Raw genomic sequence first — 20457 nt, 5'->3', positions numbered from 1 at the left:
CTGAGACACCTTCCCATTCCTCCAGTGCCTTTTGACTTCTCAATAGTACCAAATTGTGCGCACACAGCCATTCTATTGTCCACTTGCAAGACTTTTCTAAGCCGTGCAGGAGTTACTGAATCCTCGACTATAAGCCAGACTTGGTGTTAGGTTGTCTTTGTCAACTGTGAGCAGTCAGAGTGGGGTGTTGTTGTTTGTTTGAGCTCAGGGTCTTCAGTTTGCCAGGCAGATGAGCTACTGCTTGACCCATGCCTCTGTCTGACTTTTTTTTTTTTTGCTGGGTAATTGAAGACAGAGTCTTACTGACTTTTCTGCCTGGGCTGGCTTTGAACCACCATCCTTGGATCTCAGACTGCTATGTATCTGGGATTCCAGGCCTGAACGCCAGCACCCTGTTGGAGACTGCTCATCTCCCTGAGCGAGGCTGAAGGCACCCTTGGCTATGAGCCAAGGCTCCATAACAGGGATGGCCATGTGACCAGGGTCATGGGGGCAGAGTTCAGAGGCAGGCACAGGAGAACTGTGGTCCTAGCCCCCATCCCAAACCAAGATGAGAAGAGAGCTAGTTTCCTCGAGAATGTTAGCTGATGGGTGTGTGCTCAGCCTGGCTTCCGAACCCTTCTCTTAGATCAGGATAAGAAAGCAGCCGGTCTCCTCAAGGCTGCTAGCTTAAGTAACTTTCTGTTCTTCCAGGTTGATATCTGCTTTGTGTTAGAGAAGAAACATATTTACGCATCACTAGCAATGTACGAAGTTCACTGCCTTTCCTACTCTAGTATGCTGGGTGACAGACACTGCCTGGGAGATGAACCAGGGGCCTTGGTCCCCCGAGTCGAGGGCCCCTGCTCTCATCCTGAGACGGTCTCTGCTAGTACCTGCTCATCGCCATGCTGGACCAGGCAATGCCCAACTTAAGAGTATTTTCAACTTGCAGTGGGTTCAGAAGGAAACGCCATTGTAAGGTAAGGCGTATCTGGGTCTACTCACGTTCATCTTTGTTAGATTCAGCCACTGAAATAAATACCCAGTCTGTTTCTCTCCGGGAGGAACCAGGACTCAGAGGTCTGTGCCTTTGCTCCCCACCTTTGTAAGCCCCCCCCAGGTGTTTCTGCCTCATCGTCTCTGATGGTTGCTATAGTTCAGTCACCCTATCCACACACCTGCTGGCAGCCAGCAAGACTCAGGTGAGGAAAAGTGGACAAGTGGAGGTCCTACCTTTTTGCTGTGCAGACACAGCCAGAGTTTCACACTTCATTCTGTTTCTGCACTCCTGTATCAGGTCTTGTTCTCGTGGTTTCTCTCAAGCTCTGGGGGCTGTCCTGGGAATATTGTATTTGAATTATGGCCATGCAGGGCTTGTAGTACTACTGGAGCTTGAACTCAGGGCTCTGGTACTGTCCCTGAGCTTTTTGCTCAAGGCTGATACTCTACCATTTGAGTCACACCTCCACTTCTGGCTTTTTGTTGGTTGAGATAAGAGTCTCATGGACTTTCCTGCCCAGGATGGCTTCGAACTGCGATCCTCATATTTCAGCCTCTGGAGTAGCTAGGATTAGGGGCGTGAGCCATTGGTGCTCAGCTTCTTGACTTATTCTCCAGCAACCAAGACTGGGGACGTGGGGAAAAGGTTTGCTTCTCTCCCCCCAGGCTCATGTTAGATGGTCTTGCCTGGGCTCACACAGCTGTGGCCAGATGAGACTCACCACCGTTCTGCCTTTTTCTGTGCTCTGAGCCCAGGGGCCTGGGCTTGCTGACCTGCACACCCTCTCAAGGCTGTCATCAACGGCCCCGCAAAGAGCTCCCCAAGGGATGATCTCCTGCCAGCGCTGTCCTCCCCATGGCTCACTGTCTTCTGATCCCAAGTGGCCCGTCCTTCCTGCCTGACTGGCCAGCTTGCAAAAATCAGACTCTATGTTCAAAAGACCTTAGTCATTACTCCCACCCTTGGAATTTATGGAAGCGTGGGGCCTCGTAAAGCTCAAAGTCTGCAACAATAATAAATAGGCCCAGTTAGCTTGGCTTGGGTAACCGCTGAGGCCCAGCCTGGAAACTCCAGGCTGCACAGGGGTTCTGGGGTTGGGAAGGAAAGGCCATCTCCTCTCATATTACCTTCTTCTCGTCACTCAGGACAGTGATTGCCATGTTTTCTGTGAATTCTGTCTGTGCCCAGAGCTGCAGAGGTACAGGTGTGCCCCTCTAGGCCTAGCACATTTAAGGGTGGATTTGGTGTGGACCACAGGCGTGGGCATGTGGAAAAATGGGTGTCAGTGAGAAACCATTTGTGTTCTGCACACTGAACATCTGGCCACCATCCCTCCCAGCTTTTCTTTGTCTTCCGTGGTGACTGCTAAGTTGTAAGGAGTTCGGAGAGGCAAACAGTCTTGTCCAGCAGAGGTTCAATGGCCACCCGTCCTGTGGAAGGGCAGGTAGTTCTAGATATCCTAGCTGAAGATTGGATGCTTTTCTGAGTTCCTATCATCTCTCTACTCTTGTTGATCTAGAACACAATCCTTAGCACTTGTTGACATCGACACCCAAACAAGAAGCAGGGTTTTACGTTTTCCTGGAAATGGTCATTTCCTGGGAGCTAGCAGGACAGAGGCCTGCCCGTCGGGGGGACGGCTTTCTGCACGGGTGTGGGGAGCGGGGGCGAACGCAATTAGACTCCGCCCACCGCCCACTCCCTTCCAGCGTTGAGGTAAACAACTCCATATTAGGCAGTGCTTGGCGGGACGGTGGGTCCTGGGCTTTGCGCATGCGCGAGCCACGTAGAGTCCCCAGCCAATCCCGTGGCACTTGGTGACGGTGAAAGGCAGACGACCAATGATAGGACGACATGTGTCCCTATTCCCTATATAAGCGGCCATTTTTTCTGTGCTCGCTCTCTCGCGCTCAAGCTCTCCTACAAGTAAGAAGGCTCTCCAATAAAGTGTGATCTGAGAAGACTCCTGGTGTGGTGGTCGTTCTTCCTCGCTGGTCGAGAAGGCGTTCCCCACACACGGGTGTGACGTCTGAACTGCGTCTTTAGGAGGAGTTCGCAGTGGAAACGGTGGTGGGCGTCCACCGGGAGGAACAGACCGGCCAGGGCGTGGAGGACCTGAGGGGCGGACATCCCCTTGCCCACCTGGTAGCCCTCTGGGCAGTCCTGGTCCCATTTCATCATTTACTGACTTTGTAACCTCTCGCAGATGGTTTCAGCTCTGGGGTGAACTTCAAGTTGCTAAAATAAAGAGTTGGTTGAGGATGGGAGCTTAAGGAAGCAGTTGGGAGCTGTTTGGAGACTCCTGGGACCCTGGACTCAGAGCCCGACCAGGCCCCGCCCCTCACCCAGGCCCCGCCCCATTTCCGGCCCTTCTCCAGGCCCCGCCTCTCTCCCTGCCCCGCCTACTCTAATTCCTCCAGGCCCCGCCCATGTCCAGTGCCCCGCCCCTTCTCCAGACCCCACCCCTCTCCCCGTAGAGCGGAGTCCAAATCCTCCAGGCCCCACCCTTCCACAGGCCCCGCCCCCACTATTCCCGACTATAAAGTCCGGTCCTGATCGCCCGGAGCCGGAGTGGAGTTCTTCGCTTTGCCAATCCGGGCCGGGCCAGTGCGCCGCGCATTCCCCATTGGCCGAGGACGGAGGCAGGGGGCGGGCCCTGACCTGCAATTGGCTCTCGGAGCCGGTGACGCGAAGCTCCGAGCGGCGGGCGGGCTGGAACTGTCATGGACGCCCCGGCAGTGCTGACCCGGGCGGCTGCGCGGCGAAAGCGGCAGGAGGGACTCGCGTCCCCGGAGGCCGGGACGCCGGAGGGGCGGGAGCGGCGGCCCGGGAGGCGGCGGCCCGCACGCAGGTGGGTCGGGCGGAGGGGCTCCCCGGGCGCGGCGCGGGAAGCGGCTCCCCGTGGGCGCCCGCCGTCCCCGCTCCCTGCCCGTCCCCTCCGCACCCGGGCGGCGTGCGGGCCCGAGCGTCCGGCCCGCGGCGGGACGGGCCCCGCACGCCGGCAGGGGCGGGGCGCGGCGGCCTCGGGGGCCCATCCGGTGAGCCCTGGCCAGCAGGCGGCCGGGGCAGAGTCAAAGCACCAACGTGCGACCTGCAGACCAAAGCAGCCGGTCTGCTGCGACCGAGGCCCCCGCGGGCCACGGGCCGGAACGGTGGGAACGACCGGTGACCAAGGCCGTCGGGGAGGATGCTCAGAACCCGCTTGAGCCTGTCCCCTCCTCCCACCCGCCCGGCCGGCTCTTCCAGTCTCAATCCCAGAGGTTCCGCCTGACCCAGATGCTGGGCTCCCAGACCTGGCGGGCCGAGGGCAGGCCTGGTGTGGGAGGGAGTGGCCCCAGGCAGCCGAGGACTTGGAGAATTTCAGCTTTGCCCTTCCTTCCTTCCTTCTTTTTCTTTCTCTTCTTCCTTCCTAAAAAAAAACTAACATGTTTATTTTTTGTTCATCATGGGGCTTGAACTTTGGGCCATGGGCACTGTCCCTCAGCTCTTCAGCTCAAGGCGAACGCCCTAACACTTGAGCCACAGCACCACTTCCATCTTTTTCTGTTTATGTGGTGCTGAAGAGGCATGTGAGGAAAGCACTCTACCACTGAGCCACCTTCCCAGCCCTTCAGCTTCCATTTCTCTGGTCCCTATTGCAGCTTCTTCTCACTATTTGAAAAATAGTAAAATGAGGAGGAGGAGGAGGAAGAAGAGGAGGAGGAGAATTGCTGTTTAGTTGGGTGAGGTGTCTCACACCTGTAATTCTAGCTACTGAAGATGCTGAGATCTGGAGGCTCATGGCTCAAAACCACTCTGGGTAGAAAACATCCACCAGGGCTGGGAAGGTGGCTCAGTGGTAGAGTGCTTGCCTTGCGTGCATGAGGCCCTGGGTTCAATTCCTCAGCACCATATAAATAGAAAAAGCTGGAAGTGGCGCTGTGTGGCTCAAGTGGTAGAGTGCTTGCCTTGAGCTGAAGAGCTGAGGGACAGCCCAGAGTTCAAGCCCCATGACTGGCAAAAAAAGAAAAGAAAAGAAAAGATCCACCATACTCCGTCTCCAGTTTACCAGCAAAAAGCCAGGCCGAAGGTGTGAGACAAGGGGTAGAGCATCCACCTAGCAAGCAAGCTGAACAAGATACAGGCCCTGTGTTCAAACCCTATAAAATAAATAACCAGCACACATACAAAAAAGGCTGGGAGCATGGCTCAGCAGTAGAGCCCTGCCTAACAAATGTGAGGCCCTGAGTTCAAACTCCAGTACTGCCCAAAACAAACCAAAATCTAAACCTGTTTAATTTAGTGTACCAAAGGTACCCTTTCCTCCTATCCACACTTACTAACTAGTACATCACTGTTCTGTGAAATACCCTTAGGGGAATGCAGTCTGGAAAGAACACATGACCCCTGTTCTCTCCAGACCCGACACCTTGTTCATACGTCTGTAGTCTTTGCCTCTTGACTGAGCAAAACTCCTGTATCTGTGAAGTGTTTGTCTTCAGTCTTCTGTATGGGATTGGCTCTTTGGGTGGGGAAGGTGTTTATCTGTGGTCTTGGTTATTGGCATCAGTGCCCAGAGAGGAGCTGAGCCCTGGTTGCTGAAAAAGGGGACTTGAGGGATGAGCAGGGACTTGAAAGATGTGCTGCTTTGGTTCCGTACAGGCGCCAGCATCTGGTTTGTTTTAAATGACGTAAGTTATGTCTAGGTAACATCTAGCCATTTGCTTCCTTTTATTTATTAACTGTACTCTTTGCTTAGAATTCAAGAAGACCAGGAGGAAGCAGCAGAAGCAGAGGCGGTCTTTCGGGAAGTGGTCAGTTTCTCCTCGGATCCTTTGCCAGGTGAGATAAGCAGGTGTCACCAGGTGGGTCACTACCTGGTGGTCTCTCCCTGTCTGCTCTCTGGCTTCTGCCCAGGGTGGTCCCCAGCCCCCTGAGCGCATTCCGTTATTTCTCACCTTTCCCTCCTTGGACCAGCTAGATATTATGACAAGGACACCACCAAGCCTATCAGTTTTTACTTGTCCTCCTTGGAGGAGCTTCTGGCCTGGACGCCCCTCATGGAGGACAGCTTCAACATGGCCCTGGAGCCCCTACAGTGTCGCCAGCCTCCACTGAGCAGCCCCAGGCCCCGGACCCTGCTGTGTCATGACATGATGGGCGGGTACCTAGAAGACAGGTGAGCGGAAGCCGGACACTGAGACCATGGTCTTAACCATGGGTGACCCTGTGGTAGGAAGTGGTGCGGGATGACGCTCTGTGGAAGAAAGACCCCCTAGATGGGCATCAGTTCCGGTTCTTCTAACCAGGCTCTGCTCTTCTCAGGAGGAAACTCAGGCCTAGTTAAGCGTTGTCAAATAGGAGCAAGGATTGGTCATCTGTCCCATTCAGCTGCATAGTCATCTGGTTTGTCCAAGTGTCCCAGCTTCAAATCTGGTGGACGGTGCCAGGCACTGGTGGCTCACGCCTGTAATCCTAGCTACTCAGGAGGCTGAGATCTGAGGGCTATGGTTCAAAGCCAGCCCGGGCAGGAAAGTCCTTGAGACTCTTATCTCCAATGAACCACTCAGAAAACCGGAAGTGGTGCTGTGGCTCAAGCGGTAGAGCGCTTGCCTTGATCTGAAGAGCTGAGGGACAGCGCCCAGGCCCAGAGTTCAAGCCCCATGACCAAAAAAACAAACAAACAAACAAACAAAATAAATAAAATAAAAATCTGGTGGACAGGGAAGGACATAGCAAGGAAGCCCCGGCCTCTGGCTTTGTCTGCACAGCTCTTCCCCTGGGACTGCCTTGCTCTGGCCTCTTGGCTTCAGCTTCCGGGGCACAGTGTGGTTCTGCTCCTTTCCCACTCCTAGCTACGTGCGTCCCATTGGAAGTGATTGTAAACGTCCATAAAGCATTGGTTGTGGTGACTGATGAGGAGGCCTGAGTCAGAGCCAGCCATCGGCCATCAAGGTGCAGACACATGGGTGGCAGGACTTCGGATGCAGCCTGACCCTCAGGCAGGAAAACTGACCCTGGGGCGCCACGGCCCTCCCTGCTCAGAGCAGAAGCCAGAGACAGGAGGGTTTCCTCTCCTCCCTCACCTGCTCAGAGAGGTCAGGAATGCTCAGCTCCTGCAGGGCCAGCGGCTGTGCTAGTGCCCAGAGGAAAGGCCTTCCCCCCTGGTTGCAGACAGGAGCCGGCTTGTTCTTCCTGCCTCGTCTCAGTCCCCCTGCACAGCAGCTTTTCCAGGCCAGTGACCAGAACTGAAGAGAGACTCTGTCGGACTACTATTCTCCCCTGTGGTCTCTGAGTCCTCCTCCTGGCTCTATCCCGGTTCTGTCTCTCCCAGGTTCATCCAGGGCGCCGTGGTGCAGACGCCCTACTCCTTCTACCACTGGCAGTACGTGGACGTCTTCGTATACTTCAGCCATCACACGGTTACCATCCCTCCGGTGGGCTGGACCAACGCTGCCCACAGACATGGCGTCAGCGTGCTGGGTAAGAGGCAGGCCGCCAGCAGACCTGCCGGGTGACCCAGCAATGCGAGAGAGAAGGGGGCGGCTCCCGGTGCGGGGCTGCCTCGAGAGTTCAAGTTCACACTTGGTGGAGAGGACCCATAGTAACTGTGTGCACCACAGATCACTCACTGTGGCAGTGACTCACCTAACAGCTGTGCGGCTGGGCTGTGGCTCAGCCGTCACGTGCTTACCTAGCAGTGTGAGGCACACGTGCGTGCGTGCACACGCACATATACACAACCATAGACAGCTAAGCAAACCCACCACGCTGTGTTCTAGTTGAGATTGAGACCCTTGGCCACTTAGCTGGTGGCTGGAGGCCGTCTGCTGACCCGACTGAGGTGGGACCAAGAGTCGGAATGTGCCGGAGGCTGGGCAGTGGGTCTGAGGCTGTTGGGTGAGGAAGCGCGCTGGCCGGAGAGCCTCCCCCGTCTCACGTTGCCCTGCCCTGCCTTGCAGGGACTTTCATCACCGAGTGGAGCGAGGGGGGCAGGCTCTGCGAGGCCTTCCTGGCCGGGGAACAGCGCTCCTACCAGGCCGTGGCCGATCAGCTGGTTCAGATCGCTCAGTTTTTTCGCTTTGATGGCTGGCTGATCAACATCGAGAACTCTCTGAGTGTGAGCACAGCGTCTGTCCACCCTCCTCCACGCTCGCCCACCTCTCCCTCCACCACCCCATCCACCCTCCTCCACACACTCCTTCCACCCCCCCCCCCACTGCCTCTTGTCCACCCTTCTCCATGCTTGGCCCCTCTCTCCCCTCCACTGTCCCCTGTCCACTCTGTCCATGCCTGGCTCACCTGGCCCCCCACCCTTCTGCCTGCTCTGCTCGGTGCCTGCACCACCCCGCTCGCCGCCCTCCACACCCCAGGCCTCACCTCACACGAGCGTGATGCTCCAGGCAGGGCCAGCTCCGCTGCCTTTGTGGCCTCGCCGTGGGAAGTCTCCCCAGATGTTTCCAGAGCTTGCTCAGCTGCACGCTTCTCTCTGTTCTTTCCTCGTCTCCGTTTTTACGTGGGGCCAGATGTGTTTTCCTTTCTATGGCCACCCTTCCCTTCCAGTTCTTTCCTCTTTCCCTAACTTCTGGGCCGCATCCTTCCTCTCCAGCATTAAAGGAAGGGCACTGGCCGACCCCTCCTCTTGGTGGCTGTGGGGTTTGAGGGGCTTTGGGGACGCTGACGTTCTTGGTGGGTGTTGGTTCCGTGTCCCGTGTGCTCTCTGCTGACTCTTTCTCCTGGCACGCATGCCTGCCTTCCCGAGGGCCTGATTCTCTTTCTGTCCTCCAGCGAGCCGCCGTGGGAAACACGCCTGCTTTCCTCCGGTACCTGACCTCCCAGCTCCACCGGCAGGTCCCCGGGGGCCTGGTGCTGTGGTATGACAGCGTGGTGCAGAGCGGGCAGCTCAAATGGCAGGATGAGCTCAACGAGCACAATCGGTGAGTGCCCGGCGTGGCCCGTCTTGCGGGGGCATCGTGTGCAGGCCAGCTTTGGGTGGGAAGAGGGCGGGGGAGAAGGCCTGGGCTTTCTATTTTCCTCATCGTGGGCAGGGAAATCAGCACCCGACGGCCCAGCGCAGTGCCTTGGGCTGCAGCTCACAACTTCCAGGCAGGCTCTGCTCTTTGGAAGAACACTGCAGGCTCAGGCAGCCCTGGTCTGTCCCGCTGGGCGGTAAGCCCCTGGCCGTGGTCACCCTGTCCTGCCAGCCCGGCCTCAGTGGGTCTCTGCCACCCTCAGGGTCTTCTTCGATGCCTGTGATGGCTTCTTCACCAACTACAACTGGCGGGAAGAGCACCTGGAACGGATGCTGGCGCTGGTCGGCGAGCGCCTGGCCGACGTGTATGTGGGCGTCGACGTGTTTGCCAGGGGGAAAGTGGTCGGAGGCCGCTTTGACACAGATAAGGTGGGCACCTTTGTGCCAGAGCTTGGGCCGGCCGCCGCGAGCCCTCCGCGGTCTCCTGTCCCTGCGGGCCTCTCGCTGCCCCTCACGGGAAAGAAAGGGCGGCTGTTCTCAGAGTGGGGTACGGAGGAACCTCCCCGCTGCTCGGAGCCCATACTGTCCCCACGAGGCCTCGCTTCCACCTGTGTCTGCCAGACTTGTGCGCATGGCAGAGGCCTGGTGTTCCCGCTGCTAGTCTCACTCCCAGCCAGGCTTCCTTTCTAAGGAACATGGAGCCCACCTTCCAAGGCAGGGTAGCGTAGGGAAGGCTGGGGAGCACTGCACTGCTCCTCAGGCAGCTCAAGGGCCAAGAACATGTGAGCTGTGGGGGCCGGTGGGGTCCCCCGGCTTGCTGCTCCAGCAGTGAGGAACGAGGATGCCAGCCACCCACCTACGAGGGGAGAACGGGGTCTTGTGTCAGCCACTGGTTCTGCCCTCGCCCCTGCCCCTGCCCCTGCTCCCCTCTGTCCTGCCCCTTCTCAGTCTTAAGGATGCATTCAGGAGGTAAACAAATGCATTGCCTGGAGATGCTCTTTGCCCTCTGTGACTCTGGTGAGGTGTGTGCGCGTGCGTGCGTGTGTGTGTGTGTGTGTGTGTGTGTGTGCGTGTGTGCGTGTGTGTGCATGCGCGCGCGTTCGTGTTCCGGCCCCTCCCTGCCTTGCCCCCAGGAAGCTGCCTGCCTGCCTCTCTAGCACTCTCTTCTGGTTGGCCTGCAGAATGATGGGAAGAGCCCCCAAGCTCAGAGGGAGGCATGTGGACAGCTCCCCTCTTCCCAAGCTGCCAGAGACAAGCAGGCCGTGCTGGTGCTAGAGTTGGCTGCCTGGACTCTGAGCATCTCTGTGACTTTTGTCTCCTAGTCGCTGGAGCTGATCCGGAAGCATGGCTTCTCTGCTGCTCTCTTTGCTCCCGGCTGGGTATACGAGTGTCTGGAGAAGAAGGATTTCTTCCAGAACCAGGACAAGTGAGGCCGCCGTTCTAGGGCTTCGCCTGGGCTTGTGGGAGGAGGGAGGGCATCTCAGGGCTGTCCTCGGTGTCTAGCCGAAGCTGAGGTTCTGCTCTGCGGTGGCCATCTTCCCGTCCCCAGACGTGGGGCGTGGTGGAGGTGCTGTTGAGGAGGGTGGAGGCCAGTGGGGGGAGGAGCAGAGGGTGAGGCCTTGCTTGTCTCTAGCTTCTTGGTAGCTGGGGAACACTGGCTCTCTTGGAGGGCGAGGGGGGCCTGGGGTGATGAAGGCGAGTCTGAGAGGTGCTGAGAGACCTCGTCACTCAGACCGAGCCGTGCCTCCCTCCCTCCCCCCACGCCCCTTGTCTCTGGCAGGTTCTGGGGCCTGCTGGAACGCTACCTACCCACACACAGCATCTGCTCCCTGCCCCTCGTCACCTCCTTCTGCCTGGGCATGGGGAAGAGGAGAGTCTGCTATGGCCAGGTGTGTGGTGCCCAGCCCCAACTGGCACGGGTGGGAGGGAGCTACGGGGTGAGCGATGGTGGTTTAACCTGTCCCCAGCCCCCAGGCACCCTGCTCTGGAGCCTCTGCACAGGAACCGCCCCCCCCATCTTCTCAGTCACTCCTTCCTCCAGGAGCAGGTGGCGGGGCCCTGGTACCACCCGAGCGCCCAGGAGGTGCAGCCCCTCTTCGGTGAACACAGGCTGGCCGGGCACAGCCAGGGCTGGGTGAAGACACACTGCTGCCTGGCCGATGCCTGGCACGGGGGCAGCTCCCTGCTCATCCGCGGGGTGATCCCTCCCGGGGTTGGCAGCGTGGCCGTGAGGTGGGTGAGTGACAGGGCGGGGCGGGTCTCCGGTTCCCCCGTCCTCTGGCCGTCACCACGGTGGGCAGTGGTGCGGATGTGGGGATGGGGGATGGAGGACGGGGCAGAGGGCAGGGGCAGGGAACGGGGCGGAGGACAGAGGACAGTTTCCTGAAAGCTTGGCTGCAGCACGAGGCCCCACAGCCCTGCGCAGGAGCCCATGTGGCAGCGCCAGCTTGCTTGTGATGTGGGTCTAGGGCTCTGTCCTGCAGACCCAGGCGTCCCCAGCCCAGCCGGAGAAGTCAGCCTGTGTGGCTGCCTAGGGTGGCACAGGCCGTGTTTGGGAACGTGGGCTCCTCAGCAGCATGGCGCTGGGCGTGGGGCTGGCCGGAGGGCCTGGGACGCGATCTGGAGTGAGCTCAGCTCCTTGGCAGACTTCCTTCCTCCTCCGTGGCTCACACGGAGTTTCTTCTCTAGGTTGTTTTCCCTGCAGGTCCCCGTGCCGCCCAAGATTTTCCTGTCCATGGTGTATAAGCTGGAAGGGTCTTCGGACGTCAAGGTCACTTTGGAACTTACCACAGGGGACACTGGGTGTGCCATTGACAACGTCTCCGTGCTGAGTGGTGAGGGCTGGGCTGCTGGCCGTGTGTACTGGGGAGTAGGGGAAGAGAAGTCTAGAGGCCTGTGGCGGTAGGGGAGGGACGGGAGCTGCAGTGCATGGGGTCTGGTGAACCCTGCCTTCCATGGAGTCAGGGCAGCGTGAGGACTTCCTGCTCAGCCAGCCTTGTGACCCTGCCGGGCAATGGCAGCTCCCAGGGGAGCCGGATGCGGGCCTCCGGCTGGCTGTGGCATGGTAGAGGCCTGTAAGTTGGGAGAGGAGAGGGCGGAGGGGGAGAGGAAGACACTCGTCCCATTTGTGCCTGGTGGTCCCCAGCCGTCTACGACACCGGGGCTCCCGCTGGGACCCCAGGGTCCCCCCACGTCCCTCCTGTGCTTTCCTTTGAGGTTCTCTTCTCAAGCCCCTTTCTTTTTTTTTTTTTTTTTTATTGTAAAGATACTATACAGAGGGTTACAGTTACATGAGTGAGGTAATGAGTACACTTCCACTTCCTCTTGAACATTGTTACCCCCTCCATTGTTTTCCCCCTACCATCCCCTCCCTCCCTCCCTTCCCCAAGGTTCTTTTTTTTTTTTTTTTATTGTGATTAAGTGATTACTTAATTTCCGGAAATTCACAGTATTGTGGAATAATGATGCTCATTTAAAGTCACAAGTTCATTCTAACTTTCCTGGAGCAAATTGTCTATCACAGTCTGTAATATATAACGGTGCTCATATGTTATATACCATATATGTGATCAGCAGCATGGGGATATTTAGTAGTGGTTCAACCAGATGAGTGGGAGTTCTTTGTTTCTTAAGTCCTGTTAGTTTTGTCATATCACCTAACATTTTGGATTCATCATCCACTTATCAGGGAGACCATGTACTGTTTGTCTCTTCGTTTTTGGCTTACCTCGCTCAACATGATTCCTTCTAGCTCCATCCGTTTCCCTGCAAATGCCATTATTTTGTCATTTCTAATGGCTGCATAATATTCCATTGTGTATAGATACCACAATTTTTGGATCCATTCATCTGTGGTGGGGCATCTAGGTTGTTTCCATATCCTAGCTATTGCGAATAGTGCTGCAATAAACATGGAGGTGCACGTGTCCTTGTATATTGGTTCCTGTTGTTCAGGGTAGATGCCTAGAAGTGGTATGACTGGGTCGTAAGGGAGGTCAATCTTTAGCTTTCTAAGGACCCTCCAGACTGCTTTCCAAAGTGGTTGTATGATCAAGCCCCTTTCTTGTGCAGCAGAAGCTGGCTCCAGGCACAGCCCCCGGCCCCTCCGGGTGCCCCCCACCAAGCTGGCTAGATGGGTGGGCCGCTGTGGCCAGCAGCGCGGCGGAGGCTGGATCCAGCGGTGAGTCCCCTTCCCACGGGGCCGGAGTGGCTGGCCACACAGGAGGGGTGCTTGGAGGTGTCGGGTCCCCTGGGGGGAATTTCTAGTACTCTGGGACGGCAGAGATAGGCGCTGAGCTTCCAGGTTTGGAAGTGTTCTGAGACGCAGGCCCGGGCCCAGGCCCAAGACACTCCCTGGGAGCATTTGAGGTCGCTGCAGGGACCTGATGTAGGCCTGGGCTTCCCCCGTCCCCACCGAGCACATCCAGGTACCTCTGTGTCTCCCCAGCTGCTATGAGGTGAGCCTGCGTGAGTGCCTCCTGCAGGACCTCTTCGTGAGCTTCTCCCGGACACGGGGCAGCCAGGAGGAGGAGAGCTTCGCCTGCCGCCTCGGGGAGATTCAGGTGTGTGTCCTGGCACGAGGGGCAGCCGCCGCCACGGCTGGGGCGGGTGGGGGCCCTGCGCCCCTGCCCCACCCATCTAGCCATCTCTGAGCCTTCTCTCTCCGGCAGGTGGTGGACGCCGACAGCCTGCTGGCCCCTCTGCCCCAGGTGCAGGACGTGACCATCTCACAGGTCCGCTGGCTGCCACCGGCCTCCGGCTCCGAGGGCCGCCTGGCCGAGCTCAGGCTCAGCTGCACCCTGCACTGGTCCTACCTCCTCCGCCACGCCCGGGGCTTCCGAATCCACTGGCGGCAGAGGACGAGGGGGGGTTCCCCCGGCCTGGAGAGGCCCACATTCCTGGGCCTGGCTTTTGCCGCCCAGTACCGGGTGGTGGACTTGCTGGTGGTGGCCACAGGGCCGGGCCAGGAGGGCCGGGTGGAATTCCTGGTGGAGCCTGTCCCCAGGGAAGGCTTTGTGGTGCCTCAGGCTGAATGGGGCAGGGCGGCCCTGGTCTACGCTGCCCCCTAGTCCGAGGGCCCCAAAGCATAGCGCCTCCTCACCTCCGATTGCCTCAGCCATGCAAGACCCCTGCCAAGTAAAGCCAGGGCCCCAGAAAACCCGTCTCCAGACCTTCCCTGTGGCTTTCTGCGCGGGTCACAGGAGCCGGCTGGTGGTGGCGGCTCTGGATAGGCGGGGCTCTGCACGCGCGCCCCACACTGCGTGCTTCCCAGGGACAAAGGAGAGGGCTTGCGGGGCTGCCTGGAGAACCCCACAGAGGGCACCCTGAGATAGGCTGGAAGATGCCCGTGCTATTTATTGGGTGGTTTTTTAGAAACAAATTGTGGTAGGAGAGCTCCCCAGCAGGCCAGGGGAAAGTCTGAGAAGATGCAGTTCTCGGGATGGCTAGGGGACCAGGTGCCCCGCCCAGCGGACGGGGAGCATCACGGCCCCCCTGTGCGGGGTGTGCCCGCCCCGGCCCAGACGCCGGGGCCAGTAGCAGCTTTGGTGCCCTCCCCTCCCCCCTGGGTGCCACTGGAGCCCCTTCCCGGCTTTTCTCCTGCCCCTGCTCTGCCCCATGGCTTCTGCAGAGGTCCTGCTGAGCCCTGGGTGGCCTGCCCCCCACCCCCCGCAATCTGTGGGTCTCTGGGCCTCCAGCAGCGCTCCAGCACCCCGCCCCCTCCCAGAGCCATGTGAGGGTCTGAGGTGGCACGGGCAGCATCAAAGGCTGGGCGGGGGTGGGTCTCACCTCTGGGTCACGTAGGCTCAGGCCTCCTGTCCACTTCCTGTGCCCCACATGTGCTGAGCCCACCCGGAAGCCACCCTGGGGTCAGTCTGGACTGCACCTTGCACAGGGGACAGGCTGCTCGGTGCTGGAGCAGCCATGCGCAGGGTGGGTGGGCTGTGTTTTCCTGAGAGCTGAGGGCCCAGTCTGGAGCCGCAGGTCTCCTGCGGGGCTCAGTTCCCCCACCTTCCCTGCTTCTGGCAGGAGCCTACGACCTCGGGCTGGGCACATCCGAGGACCCAGGGCAGGGCCCTGCCCCTGCTGGCTGCTGACCGCTGCAGGCCAAGCCCTGGCTCCTGCAGTCCCGGAGCGGACAGCAGGCTCACCTTGGTGGCAGTCGCTGTACAAGCCAACGGCTCTGCTGTCTCAGAGCTTTGGCTTTCCTGCTAAACCTGCCCCCGAGCGCCAGGTCTCCCAGCTTGAACGAGGGCAGGGCAGCCTGGCATCTGTGCCCACTTCCTTTGTTTCAGGATGTCTGTGTTTTAGTGCCAGTGCCTCCAAATACTTTCTGCAGAGGAGGGAAAATTTATAGTGGCAATTATTTCCTCACAGTCTGGTGATCAAGCAATTAGAAGGAAAGGGGCCTAGCAGAGCGTGGCGTTTGGCCGAGAGCAGGGCCCAGTCCCGGCGGTGCAGGCTCCAGTGCGGAAAAATTAATCTGCCAGCGTTGAAGCCCGCGCCCCTCTGGTGGGTGTGATTACTCTGAAATAAATTACCCGACATGGTGAAAAATGAGAACCTGAGTCTTGGTGAGATCTGGCTCCCGGCCTCACCCCTGGCCCACAGTTCTGAGGCTCTTGGTTTCCTTGGGGCCCAGCCCAGCCCCCACCTAGCCTCCCTCCCTCCTCCGCTGCCGCCTCACCCACCTCCCAGGGGCCGGAGAGAACATGTACCTCCAGGCAACACAAGTCTTCTAGCTTCTGCGGCGTGACCCTGGGCACCCCATTCCACGGAGGCCCAGGAGAGGAGACCATGGCCAGAAGAGCCTGCGGTCTGGGCTTTAAATTCCCGCCCAGAGCAGGTTCTGCCCCCCCACCCCCTGGGGAGACACCCGGGCCTCGGCCCCCCCCAACCCTGTGCCTGGAGCTGCCAAATCAGAAAGAGCATTCCTGGCTTGAAGAAAGAAATCTTTATTAATAATCTTAATAATAATACTGTTGGTTTGAATGATCACACCTTGGAAGCATACAGAATGGTAAGAAAGGAAGCCTGGGGCTCGGCTGCAGTCCTGGGGGGAACAGGGCGGGGTCTGAGCTGCTGCAGGAAGAGGGTCCGAGACAGCAGGAGGCGCGGGCTCTACGGAGGACAGAGCCAGAGACAGGCGCGGGGCTGTGTACAACAGGAGTAGAAAAGGAGGGTTCCATTTCAATAGCTTCGGTAGCTGATGCTGAATATAAAGTGAGGTGTGTTTCTTTTTAGTTTTGAAGTTTCATGAGACAGCGGAGCCATGTCGGGAGCCCATGGTTTCATGAAGTTTTTGCTGTAGCTAGCCCTGCCTTGCTGGGGCCCCTGCCTGCCACCCAGCCCCTGCTCCCTCTGCCTGCCCAGGGGCCAGCTATGGACCCCTGGGACTGCCCACACCTGCCCGGGGACCAGCTGGCGTCCACCTGGCCTCCCCGGCGGCAGCGGGGCCGGCCCAGGCCTCCCCCATCCTTTGCTCTTGCCTGTGGCCATCCACAGCCATAGCACCACAACTTCCAGCCTGGATGCTGCCAGGTGCTGGCCTGTCCATCGCTGCCCCTGCTCCCCAGCAGGAGTGAGCCCCACGGGGAGGGCTGGCTCCCGGTGGGCAGCAGGAGGCTGGCCTTCAGCCCCACAGGTCCACAGGGCCCCCTCTGGGAAGGGAGATGGTGGCTAAGGGCAAGTCCTTTGCTTCAGGGCCCTCCTGTCCACGTGTGTGGCATGGGCGGGTCCTGCTGGGCGGGCTTCCTTCACTCACGCCGGGGGGGCGGGGGGGGCGCAGCAGGGCCAAGGGTGCCCTGGAGTTCTGGAGCCACGTCAGCCCTTGCGTTGGAGGAGGACCCCAGGGCTGCTGGTTGGACGGCCAAGGGCGCGGGCAGCACGAGTGACCAGGCCTCGCTGGAGCCCTGGGGACAAGGCCCCTCCCCACACCCAATCCCTCGAGGGCCTGGCGCATCCCTTTCTGCTCAGCCAGGCTGCTGACCCTGAGTCCTGGGAGTGGGGGTGGGAAAGGAAGACTGGATAGAAAGTGGAGTCCCCGCCCCGCCGTCTCTTCCACGCGCCCCCGCGGGCCACGCTCCCTCCGTGGGTGCCGGACCAGGACCTGGACGTGGTTGGATGCCTCTTGGTTTGGTTATTTTTGTTGTTGTTGTTGTTGCTTGGATCTTTAACATCTTTTTTTTTGTTGTTTTGTTTTTTTTTGTGATTTTTTTTTTTTGTTTTTTGTTTTGTTTTTACCCTTCATGGTCCGAGAAGGAAACGGTGGAAGGTTTCACTACAACAGAAACAGAAAGGCAGGACTTGCGGTTTCTCAGGAGCAGCTGCAGGTGGGGGTGGGGTGGGGTGGGGTATATGACCACTGGCCCCAGCCTGGCCTGAAGTCCCACTGTCCCCTAGCTCCAGGCTTCTGGGACCCCACCACCTACTGCAAGCTAGGCCTACAGCCACGCCCTCTTCCAGGATGGATGTGGCTGAATGGAGGGAGATCTGTGGCCAGTCTGGATGCTGCGGGGGTGGGGTAGAGGGGGTGGCGAGGCGGGGAGGAAGGCAGCCTGGCCAGGTGACTGGACCGGGCAGTGGGCGGGGCATGGTCAGGCTGAGAGCATGGGCTCGGGTGAGAGGGGGCACGCCCCTGGGTGACAGCCTTGCCCCTCCGACCCCTCCAGAGCGGCCTGCACCTCTCCCACGTGTGTCCCGGGGCCGACCCTTGGAGGAGCTGTCACCTGACCCGCCCACCCACTAGTGGTCAGGTCCATGTGTCTCCTCCGGCCCTCTGCAGGGCTGGAGAGTTCCCACGGTCTCACAGCTCTGCACATCCTCTCTAGACGGGTCTGTGGTGGATCTGGGGGGGGCCGAGGAAGGCATCACCCGCCCACTCCCATTTTCTGGAATGGACATTGGTATAAAGGTGCCTGGGGGCGGGGCATTTCTTTCCACACTTCTAATTCTCACCATGACATCCCCCCCCCCCCACCAGTTCCCCCAGCACCGTTTGCACATCAAGCAGCGTGTTTGTGACAACCAGGGCGGGAAACATTGTCAATAAAATTTAATCAGCAATAGGAGCTTGGGCCGAGTGGGGCCTGGGAGGGTGGAGGTGGTTACTGAGATCCCTGCGGAAGGTTGGACAGGAGGCTGTCCAGACTAGGAAACCCACCGACCAGAGGCCAGCCCTGGCTGCCTGCTGACCAGGCAGCTGAGCCCTGCAGGGGCTGGCTGAGGGGCCCTGGGGGCGGCCGGGCTGGTGTCTGGGGAGCTCCGCGGGGCCTGTGCCGCCCTCCCAGCCTGCCCTGCTGTGTGTATACCATACCTGCAGAGGCTCGGGAAGTACAACATCAACAAAGCCAAGATAGGAAACCAAGGTTCAGACAGACAGGGAAAACCAGGGTCAAAGACACATACAGCGTCAGGGGCGGGGCGGAGGTAAAAAAAAACCAAAAATCTATGGATTTAGAGTCGCAGAGGGTCAGGGGTGCACTGTCCTCCCGGTGGCCGGGCCTGGTGTTTGGGCTGTAGGGTGTGGTTTGGAATAGGCAGTAGTGTGAATGCTGTTAGGGGCGGGTCTCTTGCTAGTAGGGGGTGAACCGGCTGTACCCTCCTCGGCAGAGGCTAGCCTGCAACATCAAAGATGAAAAACAGCCAATCAGTACCGCCTATGGGTAGGGGGGAGAAAAAGCCAAAAGAAAAAGGAAAAAAAAAAAAAAAGGGAAAACAGAAAAGAAATGGCTAAATCCCGCTTCCTTTTTCCCCTTCTAGGAGGTTCCTCAGGGAAGACTGGGCCTTGGTTGTCATGACAACGGGGGGGGGTGGGCCAGCGTGGAGCAGTGGGGGTCTGGGGAGGGGCGAGTAGGTAGGGGAGCCCTGGGGCCCTCAGCCAACAGGGCTCCTGGCACGGAAGCTTCTGAGCCATCTCTGGGCCGCGTCTTGGGGCTCCTGGTGGAGAGCATCCCAGCGCGAGCCCCTTCTCCTCATCCACGGATGCTGACCGGGTTTTCGGGGGCTGCTGGACCCACTCCCCTTCGGGGGGGGAGGGGACACTCGTTCTGTAGCCCACCCTGTGCTCTTGAGGCCTCGAGGGGCCCGGCCAGGGGGCATGTGGGGTGCTCTCCTTCTCATACATCGCTGGGACACCCCCAGGCAGGGAGGAGCCACCGGATCCTCCCGCCCCGCCCACTAGTTTTGCCAGAAAATGGGGGAAAGATGGCAAATGCAAGAGAAGAAAAGTTGGGGGGGGCGGGGTAGGAAATCTTAAAAGTCAAGAGTGGTGGTAGCTGGGATGCCCAGCGGCCTGCGGCCTCCAGCCCCAGCCTCAGCACCGCATGGAGGGCTAGTCGCTCCCCCGAGCCACAGCCTCCTCCCCAAGCCTGCGCGGGGCATCTGCGGCTCGCTAAAAATTGAAAAGCAAAAGGAGGTGAGGCAAGATGATGAGGGAGCACTCCACACCGGGGGGAGGGAAAAAATGCACAGGGCCTCGTCACTGCCCCCGAAATGTTTTCATCTTTGATGCTGGATGCCAAGCTAGCTAAAAACAGACTGACACCCTGTGGGTAGGAGCAGGCACAAGGACTGGGTGTGCACTGGACATAGATCTGGGGGTACAGAGGGGCTGGGCTGTGTGTGTCCAAAGCCAGTCATAAACACACACACACGCACACACACATGCACACACACACGCACGCCAGCCTGCACGGTCCAGCAGCGAGGCACCCCCCCCCCACTCCGTCATTGTCCCTCTTTGACCCGCAGCAGCCGGGCAGGGCCCCTCCTCCCCGCCCCACACCAAGACCCTGGATCCCCAAACGATGCCAGGACGATGGAGAGAAACAATGGGGAGCCCTGGCTCTCTCCCCGTGTGAGAATAGAGGGTGAGGGCTGGCTCACACAGGGCACAGGGGGGAAATCAGGTCACACACGCCCAGTCTGCAGAGCGGCTCAGCCGGGGCCACAGGGTTTGGATAGGACTCTGGTCAAGGGTGCAGGAAGATGGGGGTCCCATGGGGGTGTTGCGTGGCTCATCATCTGGTCAGACTTGCCTTCCCTCCTTTTTCAAAAGAGAGGGGCGGAAGCCTCCCCCAGGACCCCCGTACAGCCACAAACCTTCCCAAGCCTCCAGGGAGAGACCCCCTCTCTCCTGAGCACCTGACCCGCTCCCTGGCTGCAGCCAGCTCCCCATCTCTTCATCACGGCCGGGAAGCGCCCGCCTCCTTACCATGGTTCCAATGCTGTAGGTCGCCGTGGGGCCGATGGTGTGGTGGTAGGGGTCAGCAGCTGCATAGACTCTGCCATAACTATGGGAAGAGCGTGGGGGAGAGGGCGCGGGCAGGTGAGGGGCGTGAATCCCCCTCCTCCCAGATCACCCCGCGCCGGCATTCATCTGGAGGGCCCAGCCGCGGGGCGCCTCCTTCTCTCACCAGGCCCTCCTTATTCAGTCTGTCCTTCCTTCCTGCCTGGAAGGAAGTTTCTGGAACCCTACAGGTCACCCTTTCAGTACACCCAGTGTAGGGGGCTGCGTGTCCTGCTC

At 59.2% G+C, this 20457-nt stretch overlaps 2 protein-coding genes across 14 annotated transcripts in view; one reads left to right on the top strand and one right to left on the bottom strand.

Moving 5' to 3' along the window:
- The first annotated feature begins 952 nt into the window (after positions 1 to 952).
- On the top strand, positions 953 to 15482 carry Engase (endo-beta-N-acetylglucosaminidase). 4 transcript variants are annotated; one of them, XM_069992846.1, is made up of 14 exons: positions 953 to 962; positions 5721 to 5803; positions 5943 to 6140; positions 7296 to 7444; positions 7924 to 8081; positions 8750 to 8898; positions 9197 to 9362; positions 10256 to 10359; positions 10714 to 10822; positions 10975 to 11165; positions 11622 to 11767; positions 13005 to 13113; positions 13381 to 13495; positions 13604 to 15482. In XM_069992846.1, the coding sequence occupies exons 3-14, from the start codon at positions 6022 to 6024 to the stop codon at positions 14000 to 14002; spliced, it is 1914 nt and encodes a 637-aa protein (XP_069848947.1). In that variant the 5' UTR covers positions 953 to 962; positions 5721 to 5803; positions 5943 to 6021; the 3' UTR covers positions 14003 to 15482. The 4 variants fall into 4 exon arrangements, with proteins under 4 accessions (XP_069848947.1, XP_069848948.1, XP_069848946.1 ...); XM_069992847.1 differs by having other exon boundaries at positions 5939 to 6140; XM_069992845.1 differs by lacking the exon at positions 953 to 962 and adding an exon at positions 3701 to 3833 and having other exon boundaries at positions 5939 to 6140; positions 13008 to 13113.
- Positions 15483 to 15862: 380 nt separating this feature from the next.
- Rbfox3 (RNA binding fox-1 homolog 3) overlaps positions 15863 to 20457 on the bottom strand; it is a 331439-nt gene continuing 326844 nt past the window's right edge. For 4 of the 10 annotated variants that reach the window (XM_069992838.1, XM_069992837.1, XM_069992833.1 and 1 more), the window contains 2 exons: positions 20146 to 20224; positions 17282 to 18550 (listed from right to left, as the gene is read on the bottom strand). In XM_069992838.1, the coding sequence (XP_069848939.1) occupies positions 18506 to 18550; positions 20146 to 20224 (124 nt within the window). In that variant the 3' untranslated portion in view covers positions 17282 to 18505. Of the gene's footprint in view, positions 17212 to 17274; positions 18551 to 20145; positions 20225 to 20457 lie in introns of those variants that run through there. The other 6 variants (XM_069992835.1, XM_069992842.1, XM_069992841.1 and 3 more) reach the window with 5 other exon arrangements.

This window comes from Dipodomys merriami, unplaced genomic scaffold (assembly GCF_024711535.1).
Source record: "Dipodomys merriami isolate MVZ:Mamm:240054 unplaced genomic scaffold, mDipMer1.0.p SCAF_42, whole genome shotgun sequence".
NCBI classification, from domain to species: Eukaryota; Metazoa; Chordata; class Mammalia; order Rodentia; family Heteromyidae; genus Dipodomys; species Dipodomys merriami.
Note: the sequence above shows the minus strand (reverse complement) of the source record. Positions and strands in the feature narration are given on the sequence as shown.